Source organism: Vulpes lagopus, chromosome 8 (genome assembly GCF_018345385.1).
Source record: "Vulpes lagopus strain Blue_001 chromosome 8, ASM1834538v1, whole genome shotgun sequence".
Taxonomy (NCBI): Eukaryota; Metazoa; Chordata; class Mammalia; order Carnivora; family Canidae; genus Vulpes; species Vulpes lagopus.
The window spans coordinates 46,340,631-46,352,741 of record NC_054831.1 but is presented as its reverse complement, the minus strand read 5'-3'; the positions used below and the strand labels follow the sequence as shown (position 1 = coordinate 46,352,741).

The 12,111-nt window shown below is 36.1% G+C and overlaps 1 protein-coding gene across 9 annotated transcripts in view; it reads right to left on the bottom strand.

The window, feature by feature from the left end:
* Window positions 1-12,111, bottom strand: part of NBEA (neurobeachin) — a 664,605-nt gene that overhangs the window by 45,211 nt on the left and 607,283 nt on the right. For all 9 annotated transcript variants that reach the window (XM_041767622.1, XM_041767623.1, XM_041767626.1 and 6 more), the window contains one exon: window positions 733-900. In XM_041767622.1, the coding sequence (XP_041623556.1) occupies window positions 733-900 (168 nt within the window). The remainder of the gene's footprint in view (window positions 1-732; window positions 901-12,111) is intronic.

The following is a 12,111-nucleotide window of genomic DNA, read 5'->3' as shown; positions in this document are numbered from 1 at the left end:
GCACACAGCAGATGGCCACTATTGGGCGGAATGGAGGCTGGGATGTGGCTTTCTGGCAGCAACGCTCACCCAGCAGCTGTTGCTCCTTTACTCTTTCACCTATCTGAAGTCATTTTGTGTAGTGTGGAGGTGATTTAAATAATATTTTATATGAATACTTTCACTAAAAATACTTATGCACATACTAGAGCATATAATTCCCAACTGTTAGCTATAAACTTTCAGGATAAGAATGTACAGGAATAAAAATACTCTACACTCATCTATTTTATTGATGTGTTTTGGAGAACATTCTGGAATAAAATACTATATGCTCAACTATTTTATCAATGCATTTTTTGAGCATTCTGTCTAGAAGTCTGTAATTTTGCATTTATTAAGAAAATACATACTGGCAGCTTATTTTAATGTGAATGATTCTTATTCAAATATTCAACTAGGTTTTCATTAATAACACACACAGGGCATTAAGCATTTTAATGAAGATGCTGAAATAAAACAAGTAAATGAAGGATACTGAAGTGCATTATCTGTGTCTACAATTCAAAAAAGAACACAGTGGTCTTGGTTTTGAGATATAACATTCATTTCCCAACATTTGTTAAAAACCTGAGATTCATGTTTTATAAAAATTTATGCTGAAAAGAAATTTATACAGAAAGAGATGGAAAGCCAAATTTGTGTCTCAGAGATGACAGAAATTTTTGGAATAATATGGGACTTAACACCTACCTCCCTGAGCACAGGATCAGTGATACTATCCAGGTTGACAGAGCCCTCATAGGTTAAGTAATGAAAAACATTCAGAGCACGGACTGCTTCTGGTCCTCGCTGTTTGTAGCCAAATATAAGGTCAATCCACTGATGCAGTTGGCAAGAAACAAATTCACTTTCCAGGGCCTGCAAGGAGTTAAAAAAGAAATAAGAGACCATACAAACTTAGCAAATCTCTCTTTTTCTTACTTTGAAATATTCTGTACAAAGAAGTACAAATATTATGCTCTTTGCATTACTATATTTTAATCTATGTATTAGATATCTTGTTCCTAGAAATGGCAAAATAATAAAACAATTAGACTTTATTAAAAACACAGGCCTGAATGAAAATTTACTCGCTCTAAAATGCTTAGCTTTCTTGTGGCTCCATTATGTATGGCATATGTTTTTAAAAATTAAATAGATTTCTTAAAAAAAACATGTTTAAAAGAAAAATAATTTGAAGTACTTGTCTTAATTTTACAAAAATTTCATTTTTCTATTTCTTATAAAAGATTTTATCTGTTTCTTTGAGAGAGAGAGAGAGAGAGCATGAGCGGGAGAAGGCACAGAGGAAGAGGGAGAAGCAGACTCCCGGCTGAGCAGGGAGCCCCATGCAGGGCTGGATCCCAGAACCCTGAGATCATGACCTGAGCCCAAGCAGATGCTTAACTGACTGAGCCACCCAGGTGCCCCTTCATTTCTCATTTTTAAACATTAGTTTAAAACAAAACCATTTCATTAGAAACTTTGATATATGCTTATTTTCCTGCCTCACATCTTCAAATTTGCCTCTAACACTACTAAAAGGGGATGCCTTCTTTTGGCTACAAATGAATTCTTGCTTTTATATAGTCTAGGAATCACTGGGCAATTTCAGATGTTTGCTAGCTAGTAGGAAATGAATGCAAATTACTAATAGTCAATGAGCTTACTAAGCTTTCATAAAGAGAGAGAAAAAAAAAGAAGGCCTTTTCATTTCCTAAGAAGTCATCATAAGCTTCCTGGAGGTATCCTGACTTGTAGGCACAGGGTTCTGTTCATACCTGACATGAGCAGTGCCAATCACTGTATGGTTCTCTATGCCTCTCACTTACCATATCCACTTGTCATCAATTTCTTATTGATTTTAAGAGCACACTGATTTCAGCAACATGAACAAAAGCTGTAGACCTAGCTTCTTAAATTTCAACTAAGTGTAGCCATATTAAACAATTTTCTAAATTACAGCTGTAACTAGATATGTGAATGAAGTCATTCTCTGACTTCATGACCCTTATTTCTAAGGTGTTGACACCAATTTGGAATTCACTTAATTAATAAATAATTCTAAAATTAGCTCTCCGAGAATTCCATTTAATTTTTTTAATCTATAAAATATCTGAATACTTTTTAACTTTTCCTGTGATCACATTTTACTAGTTATTTTATTCCCCTCAACCTCTTCTTAATTTCTTTCTTTCAAAAGTTTTGGTATTTTACTTATACCAATTATTGTGACTGTTTCTCATTCAGAAATATAAACAATTAGACTTTATTAAAGGATAGTTTCTGTACCAAAATGAAAAAGAATTTATATATTCTGTATCTTAGTGGTATTGACATAATAGTTCAGATCAGAATACAGGGAAGAAGATTAAAAATTCTGTATTGGTTATGTCAATAATGTTGGTTTGGTCGATGTGTATAAATGATTCTGTAAGTGCAGTGTAACTAGTTAATAAAAAAGTCAGCCTAGTTATTTAATATTTTTCAGTGCCTTGTACAATAAGGGATAAAAACCAAAAGACTATGGAGTACCTACTGTCCAAATGTATTCATGGGAATTCAAAATAGTAGCGAAATCAGATATATTACATAAAGATTTTTAGGGGTGCCTGGTGGCTCAGTAAGTGGGGCTCAGTAAGTTTGGTTTCAGTTCAGGGCATGATCTCATGGGTCCTGGGTTCCAGCCCTGGGAGACGCTCCCTGCTGAAGCGGAGTCTGCTTGAAGATTCTATTCCTTTGCCCCTCCCCCTATTTGTGCAAGAATGCTTTTGCTCCCTCTCTCCCTTTTCTAAAATAAATAAATAAATCTTTAAAAAAATAAAGGAGGATTTTACCAACATCATCACATAGTCAGTTAAGCAGCAATCATTTCAAATAAATCTTATTGATATCACTACACATATTTGGAAAGGATTGATGAAATTTACTATTACTCTGTTAGAGTGAAATGATTATTGAATAAAATGCCTAATGCAGGTGTGAGAGGTGGAGGGAATCATGATTTTTGACTAATTTGAATTTAAAAATGGATTTGTTATCTCTATCTCCATCCTCTACTTTCATTTCCCTCCCCTACCAGAGGCAACATCTGTAATGTGGTTGATGTTTCTCCTTTTGTTTGCATCTGTTTTCATAAAACATCACTTATTATTTGTGTATGTATTTTTGATTCATAAAAATGGTATAGTTATAGATTTCATTTAGTTTCTTACTTTTTCCACCTAGCATTGCTTTTGAAGATCAGCCTACGTCGCTGTGTGTATAGGAAGTCCATTGCTTCTACTAACCACACAGAGCTGCCCCCAGCAGTGAGCTCTAGACTGCCTCTAACTCCCTATGACAGAATGCTGTGATAAGTGTCTTCTTTTGAATCTCTTTTTGGATCTTTGTGAGAATTTCTTTGGGACTTATAAACTGGAGTAGGGCACTGTAGTGGATGTGTACAAACAATGACTCAGCAGTAATTAGTGCCCAGATGCTCTTCAGGATGGCTGCCCCTGTCTCCACTCCCCCAGCAGTGCATAGGGTTCTATGTGTTCACATCCTCATCAACTCTTAGTATTACCCAGGTTTCTAATTTAGCCAGTGTAATAGGTATGAAACAATACCTCATTGTTTTAATTTGTCTTCCTCTGATTAATAAGGAATTTGATATCTTTTAAAATACGGCCTTTTGGGTTTCCTCCTCTGTAAATTTCTTGTTTACATCCTGTCTTTATGCTGTTACTTTGCAAAAGTTCTTTGTATGTTTTAGGTAATAGTTCCTTGTTGGTTTTAAACATTGCAAATGCATTCTTCCAAATGTCATGTGTCTATGAACTTTTTATCCATGTTGTTCTTTGTTGAACAGAAATTCCTAATTTTGAGCGAATCAGATATTTTTTCTCTTTATTTTTTATACTCTTGGGATTTTGTTTTGAAATTACAAAGATGACTTTCTATAATTTTGATGTATTAGGTTTATATTTATGGCTTTACTTTTCATATATTGATCTTTAATCCATCTAGAGTCTACTTTTACTTGTGTAAGTGGTATTAAATAGGGATTTAGTATTGTTTTTGTTTATATAGTCGATTTTTCTAATACCATCTATTAAACAAATACAACGTTCCTCAGTGGTATATGATGCCACCTTTAGCGTGTGTATATCTGAAACAAAGATATGAAATTGCTAGTGTTTACAGATATGATAATCTACCTAGAAAAAACAATACAATCAGCAACCAACATATTAGAATAAAAGGGTTGCAAGGTCCCTCTTTCTTTTTGTCTTTATTCCCTCCCTGTTTCCTCCTTTCCTTTCCCTTTTCTCTATCTATCTATCTATCTATCTATCTATCTATCTATTCATAATTCATCCATTTATCCATCCATTCATCCATCTGGATATGTGTGAGTCTCCAGGTGTTTCCACTCTTTTTATTTCATTTGTTACCCAAATTTACCCTAATTATCTTTATTTCTCATATATCTTTATATATGGTGGATGTATTCTTCTTTTTCAGTCACTGCAGCTATTTCTTATCCTTATTCTTCCCTATAACTTTTACAATAAATGCACATAGATACATCAAAATAATTGTGATTGGGGTTCAATAAATTTTTGGATTTATTTGGGAAAATTGGTATTAAGTTTTCCCATCCAGAGTCCCAGAATATCTCTTTACTTATATTGATTTTCTGTATGTATTTTATTAGAGTTAAAAATTAATATTTTCTCCATAAAGGATGTGAGAATTCTTGGTTACAGACCCTGACTGTCTGTAAGTTTTGTTGCAATTATAACATTTCCAAAATTATGTTTCATATATGGTTACTGATGATGTAAAAAAAAAACACTGATTTCTTCAAGCTGATTTTGCTTCTGGCAAGTCTTATTAGTTATAACTGTAACTTCTTTATTTTTTCTTCATAGAATTGTTCTCAACTTTGATGATGACATTAAACAATAGTGTTATGATATGAAGCATCTGTCTTTTTTCTAATCTTAAATGAATATGAGTGTGTATATATGTGCTACATCAATATTAATCAATACTAATTTACATATATAATTAAATGGGTTGTTAAATATTTTACTTAGAATTTTTGTATTTATACCTATACATGTAATGGCCCTATTTCTTTATCCTTTTTTTCTCCCTTTAACAACTTCTGGAATCAAGATCACATTAGCCTCATGGATAGCTTGCCATGTTTTTTCCCACCACTTCCTAAGAAATGACTTTATATCTCTTGAAAATTTGAGAATATGGCCTTAGATAGCTTGGAGATGGAAGATTTTACACCATTTAAATTTCTTTAAGGCTTTTAAGTCTCTATTTCTTTTGTCTCAATTTCAACATTTTATATATTTTTCTCAGTATTTATTTCATCTCAGTTTAAAAAATTAGTTGTTTATAACAAACTTTAATTCAATTGAAAAAAATCTCTAAGTCAATAGTTATTTATTCTGTCCTATTCTGTATGAGAGACAGCAGAGTGAATCAATTAATAATTAATTGTTTAAATAATTTTGCCTCAGGATTTTTTGGGAGGGGTCATAAAATTAAATGACAAAGAAACAGTAAGGAGTAGATTCAACAGATAATGAATGTCTCATGGATTGTCTGTCTTGCTAGTCACTGTGCAGAGAGAAAAGAAAATCCACTTAGAACATATAAAAGCCAGTCCTGGTTTTGAATCAAATGTATACCTGATAATCGAATTTTAGATATCCCATCATGGAAGCATAAAGAGCTATGTAAAGCTAAAGCCTGACACTGAGACTGAACTGTACTCTAAATAGTATCAATCTGTTACTAAATACATGCTACCTGCTTATTTGTTCTTTACAGAACTATGTTTTCTTATGCAATCCCATTTTGGGCTCTGAAGCAAGATTTTTTTTTTTTTCTGAAACAAGATTTTATTGCAAATACTTACAATGGAAAAATATCAGGAAATACTTGATTCCCAAGCTATTAGGGTTATAATGGTCTTAATAGCTCTCTTTACCCTCTACTTCCATATCTAAAAGTAGAAGCAATTGCGTTAAGCCTAGGTAAACCAATTCCCAATCCATAATTCTACCCTGGGGATCTGGGAGGAAGGAAATAAAGAGTGAGATTTAAACCAGAGAGGATATCTCTTAGATGGATAATAGTTACCTAATTCTAATTTCCATATTGTCCCATGGGTATTAGATGCTAGAGAATTCTTTCTCCAGCAGGTTTAGGATAAAGCATCGCTGAACTTATGAAAAAGGAAACCAGGCCAGTGGAATTAACTCTGAGGAAAAAATATTTATTTCTCCTGAAATCTTTTTATTTAAGAATACTGAATTTCCATCTCCTCTTCTTGACTAGAGTAAGAATATTTCCAAGCCTTTTCTCCTATTGCCTCAAAATTCTGCTTCTGATATTGAAAAAATTCTCTGAAGAGAGTTGCATACAGTCAGAAATCATAGCGTTCCTTCTTCTGTAGGGGGCTTAAATTATTCTATTCCTTGATTGCTTACTGGATGTATAATAAAGGAATATAGCTCCATTCCCACTGGCCTCACTCTGGTCTTAGCTCTTATTGCTTTCCACATGGGCAACTGCAATAGACCTCAACCCTTTCTCTAATCCAACCCGGCTTGCACACATCCTGCTCGGTGGGGGGGGGAGGGGGGGGACAGACTTCTGAAACCATCATGCTCCTATTGTCATCATCTAGTTCACATCTTTGAGGGTTCCTCTCAGCAAAACACATTAGGGTAAACTTCACCTGACTCCTAAGGCCTTTTACAAATCTTGACCCCACCCTACCCCACTAGTTCCTCAGACTTCAGGATATACATCCTTGGCTCCAAGTAGCACAGACAATTCACAGCCCAGGCACAGAGCAGCCAGTACAACCTTTGAGCCTCTGTTGCTCCTTTCTCCTTATTTGAAAGTATTTCATCCTCCTGCTTCTTTTTCAGGTCTTAGCCATCCTTCTTACTCAAGTTCAATGTTTGCTTCCTGAGTTCTCCAGGTCACACTCTATGAATTCTTCTATGAATTTCTATGGCACTTGAAATCAGTACCCTCCTGTTTAATGGAGCAAGATAATGTATACACATTTACTTGTGAAAATCGATTTGTATATAAACCGGGAAGTGCTATACAAACAAATGGGGTTATTACCAATTAGCACTTGTTTCAAACCTGCAATACTGTATCCTCAATTAGAATGTAAGCGTTTCTAAGATAGGGAACATATCTTCCATTTTTCTTTTTTTTTTAAGATTTTATTTATTTATTCATGAGAGGCAGAGAGAGAGAGAGAGAGGGAGAGAGGCAGAGACACAGGCAGAGGGAGAAGCAGGTTCCATGCTGGGAGCCTGATGTGGGACTGGACCCTGGGTCTCCAGGATCACACCCTGGGCTGAAGGTGGTGCTAAACCGCTGAGCCACGCGGGCTGCCCTCTTCCATTTTTCATAGCTCCTAACCTAGTATTAGATACTAAATATTTAATAAATATTATTGGTTAATTAATTAAGCAATGGGAAAGATGTGTTGGTAACAAGAAATGTCAGGAATGGGAAAGAAGCTCATGTACTCAGTCAGTGAATATTGACGGACCATCTGCTATGCACTGACATTATTCTAGATTTTAGGATTAGAGCAGTAAATAAAAGAAACCAAAATCCCTGCTTTTCAGCATTGTAGTGGGGGGAGATCGATACAGCCCCAGATAGTAAGATACAGAAGGTGGTAAGTGCTAAAGAAAAGAGAAAGGTAGAAAAGAAAGTTAAAGAGTATGGATGGATGGGAAGTGGACTGCCATTTTGGAGTAGGTGGTCAGAGAAGGCTTCTTTGAGTTTGTGGACAATTAAGGACCACAATAAGGAAGTGAAATATAAACACATCTATGAGAAGAGGATTTCAAACAGCCTCATTCACTCATTCATTCATCCCTCATTCATTCAATACAGAACATCTGTTATGTGCCAGAGAGTTACTCTAGGCCCCAGAGATAATATGACAAACAAGACAAAAGCTCTCATCTCCAGGAGTATGTCCCCTTGGTTTTTGTTTTTGTTTTTTTTTTAGTATGTTCCCTTGAAATGCAAATAAACAATGTGAAAATACTCTCATCTCTCTCAAGCTCCAAAGTACTGACCATCCACCCTATGCTAGAAACTAGCCTTGGAGGATATTCAGATGAATAAGGATTCCATGTCCTCACAAAGATCACAGTCTAGTAGAAGGGAAACATGTCAAGTTGGGCTTTTCCTCCTCCAACTGTAAGCTGACCATAGGCACTAAAGGTCCTTATTACATTTCTAGCAGAAGTTACTAAATATAATGATGCATCTCTGCTGCTCTATCCATCACCACTCTACAAATGTTTCCCCTACCATTTACTTGCCTCTATAAGACAGAGAATCGGAGGGAAAATGATTACAGCTAGGAAGCAGCAGAGAAAGACTGTTTATTGGTTGGAACTTTATTATTTTTTCTCTCTCTTTAAAAAAACATTACTTAAGTTCAACTTTGCTAACATAATAATGTATTATTAGTTTCAGGGGTAGAATTTAGTGATTCATCAATTGCATATAACATCCAGTGCTCATCACATCAGGTGCCCTCCTTCATGCCCATCACCCAGTTACCTCATTCCCCCTCCCACTTCCCTTCCAGCAACCTCCAGTGTGTTCCCTAGAGTTAAGAATCTCTTACATGTTGCCTTTCTGTTTTTATCTTCTTTTATTTTTCCTCCCCTTCCCCTATGTTCATCTGTTTTGTTTCTTAAATTCCATGTGAGTGAAATCATATGATATTTGTCTTTCTGTCTTATTGTGCTTAGCATGATGCCCTCTAGTTCCAACCACGTCCTTGTAAATGGCAGAATTTCATTCTTTTTGATGGCTGAGTATTATTCATTGATTAGCTTCTTACTACCTGCACTGCTACCACCCTGGTCCAAGCCCCCGTCACCTCTCACAAAACCTGCTAACAGATTCATGCCTGCCTACACTGTGCCTCAACAGTTCATTCCTAGCACTGCAGCCAGAATGATCTCTTCAAAATGGAAGATCATGGCTTGCTTCTGCTCAAAGCACTATGACAACTCTCTATTTCACTCAGAGCAAAGATGCAAAGTGTTTACCATGGCCTTTCAGGCCGTATGTGACCTGGTCTCATTGCTGCTCAGTCTTCTACTAGGTGCCCCCAATGCTCTCTACCCTAGCTCCATGGCTTCCTTGGGAAGCAGATCCCTGCCATGGGGCATTTGCTCCAGATGGTCCTTCTGCTGCAGAAAGTCTTTCCACAAGACAGCCATTTGGTTCACTCTCTCATCTCCTTCCAGTCTAAAGCAAATATTACTTTCACGATGAGGGGATCCTGACTTTCTACCCTGTATTCCCGATCCCCTTATCTTTCACTACTTTCTTCCGTAGTATTGATTATTTTATAACATGTTACACATTTTACTTCTTTATTTTCTACTTTACAGTCTGTTTCCCTTTGATCAAAAGTAAGCTGTATGAGGGCAGGGATCTTTGTCTGTTTCACTCCAAACAGATAAAACAGCACCCAGAACATTCAGTAACTACCTGTTGAACGCATGGATCAGAGCATCTATCGGCATTTGCTGTGACTGATGTTTACTTGTCAATGTTCCTAACTGGAGTGTGACCTCCTGAGGGCCATTCACTGTGGTGCTCATGCTTGTGTTTTCAGAGCCCAGAGCAGTCGGAACTTTGTAACAGGCCCTCAATGAATAGGAGGAAAGACGAAATTTCTCTACGTTAGCTTTCTTCCAAGTGGGATCCATATCTAATTCTTCGTGTTTTCCATAATGCTTTACACAGAGCTGGCTCAAAGATTTATGGAATAAACAAACCCCCAGTTTCAGAGATAAGGAGGACCTTGAAACTCTATGAGATTAGTTGTCCAAGGTGTCACAGCTAACAGGTGGCAGAACAGGCAGTTAAACACAAAATACTTCTCTCAGTATTCTGAGTCTGCTATAAATTACTTCCACGAGTCTCATTTCCTGAAACTTCTTTTTAGAGCAGGGTGCTTTGTAGTATAAAAGCATACCTCAAGTGCAAATTGTTATCTATCAAAAGAGCCTTTTTCTTTCAAATATGAAAATCTTGCAAAGGATGTAATGCAGTAAAAGCAAACCACAATCAGTTCTGCTTTCTCTGCCTCGGGCACTGCACTCTGCTCCACAGACGGAGAATGTTCTACATTTGGTCCAGGAGCACCTATGCTGGGCTGAGCGCCGGATGAGATTATCAGTGCACATCCATGAAAGGCCTTTTTCTAAAACAAAGTTTAAAAAAGGGCAGATTATGATTGATGAACCCAGCATTAGGGTAATGTTATCAGAGATACTTTCTATTTCTGTCCTTTGTGGAGAGGTCAGATTCTAATCATGTTAGAAGTGAACACAGTGCTTTATTAATGTTTCATGAGTGAGTCGGTTATAATCAGCCTAGCTGGGTGTGGGTAAATTAAACCAATTTTTGATGTATGAACTCAATGCACTTAAAATTTATTTAAATGGCTATCCAATGTGTCCATATTCCAGGTTTTCTAATGAGACCAAATTTTGAGTTTCACAGTTCTTCAGTAAAACACAATCCTTGTCACTGTATTTACAAAGTATAAACAATGGTACTTAATTATATATATAATTTCCAAAAACTAGAAAACCAATTAACTAAAAAAATTCATCTTTAAAATCAAAGTACTCTCATTTTTTAAAAATCAGAGAAGGAAATTAGGTTGTAGACATACACAAGTTTCCACAAATGTATCAAAATACCTTTTCAGTTGCTGCCATGGGATAATAAAACTGATTTATAACCAATGGTATCATCCCTTTTTGTAAATTACTTTTGTCTTCTTTGCCTTGAATTTCTTAATGATAGCTTGAAAGAAGAAGGAGGGAATGCTCAAGGATACAGAATACTAATCCATACAAAGAGATGAATATTTTTGACCACTGTGAATGTTATTTCTTTGAGACATATGATATTTTCATTTTATACTTTAGGCTCATTACAAAGAACCCCTTCAAAAACGGAAGATAATCCCAGCACAAATTATAAATATTCTAGAGCACATTTTCTCTAAACCTATTTCCTAAGAACTAAATCCTGTGTGAGCTACTCAGCTGGTACAAAGTTAGAAACTTTTAATGTTAAGAAACAATATAAAAGAATGAAGGCTGTACTCATGAAATTTGTGGAAAATTTAAACCTTTCTGTATTTTCTGTTACTACTCAGGCTTTGGGTATTAGAGGCATATTCATTAAATAACTATTCTTTCAGTAGAAAAAAAAAGGGAAAGAGAGATGCACATGATTGATTACATTTCCTAGTGTGAACACAGATGCCTGACATTATTTCTGCATGACATCAGGGTGATTGTTTCCCATCAGGATGACGGGAAAACTGACCAGAAGTTGGAGCAAAGGAAAGCATGATCAGGGTACTGAGAAGGACCACTGTGAGCTAAGGAAAGCAGTACAGGAGACACACAGCTACTTTTCATAAGATGTCCTTTGAGTGCTCTGCTGCCTAGCACTGTTCTCAGTGGCAGCACTCACCCACTGCCCCATTAGCTTTAATGCTCATGCAGCCTAGAATGGTGGCTCCAGATGCAGAACCTTGTTGATACCATGACAACTTTCCCTTCCTGTTCTGTAGGGTTCTTTCAAGGAAAAGACAGAGAAAGAAGACAGGAAGAATAAACACTTTGCAAGCCACCTATTCTGTGCCAGCAGGCACTTCCTACATATGGCCGATTTCACCTGGCATTGCATCCTGGTGCTGCAGAGAACCAAGACTGGGGCAGTTGGATTTTACCCAAATATACAGATTTTTGTGTAGAGCCTCTCACTCCGTGGAGTAGGGTTTTGTTAAAGTCCTACCTGACTCTTTAATGCCTAGAAGACAAGAGTGCCTTGCTTCTTTCATTTCTTCACAAAAACAAGTTGGAACTTGTTATTATAATAAAATGAAATATATAATATATAAAAACAATGTTATATGCCAATTACACCTCAATTAAAAAAAAGAGCTACAAATAAGTACTATGCATTTCTGAAAATGTT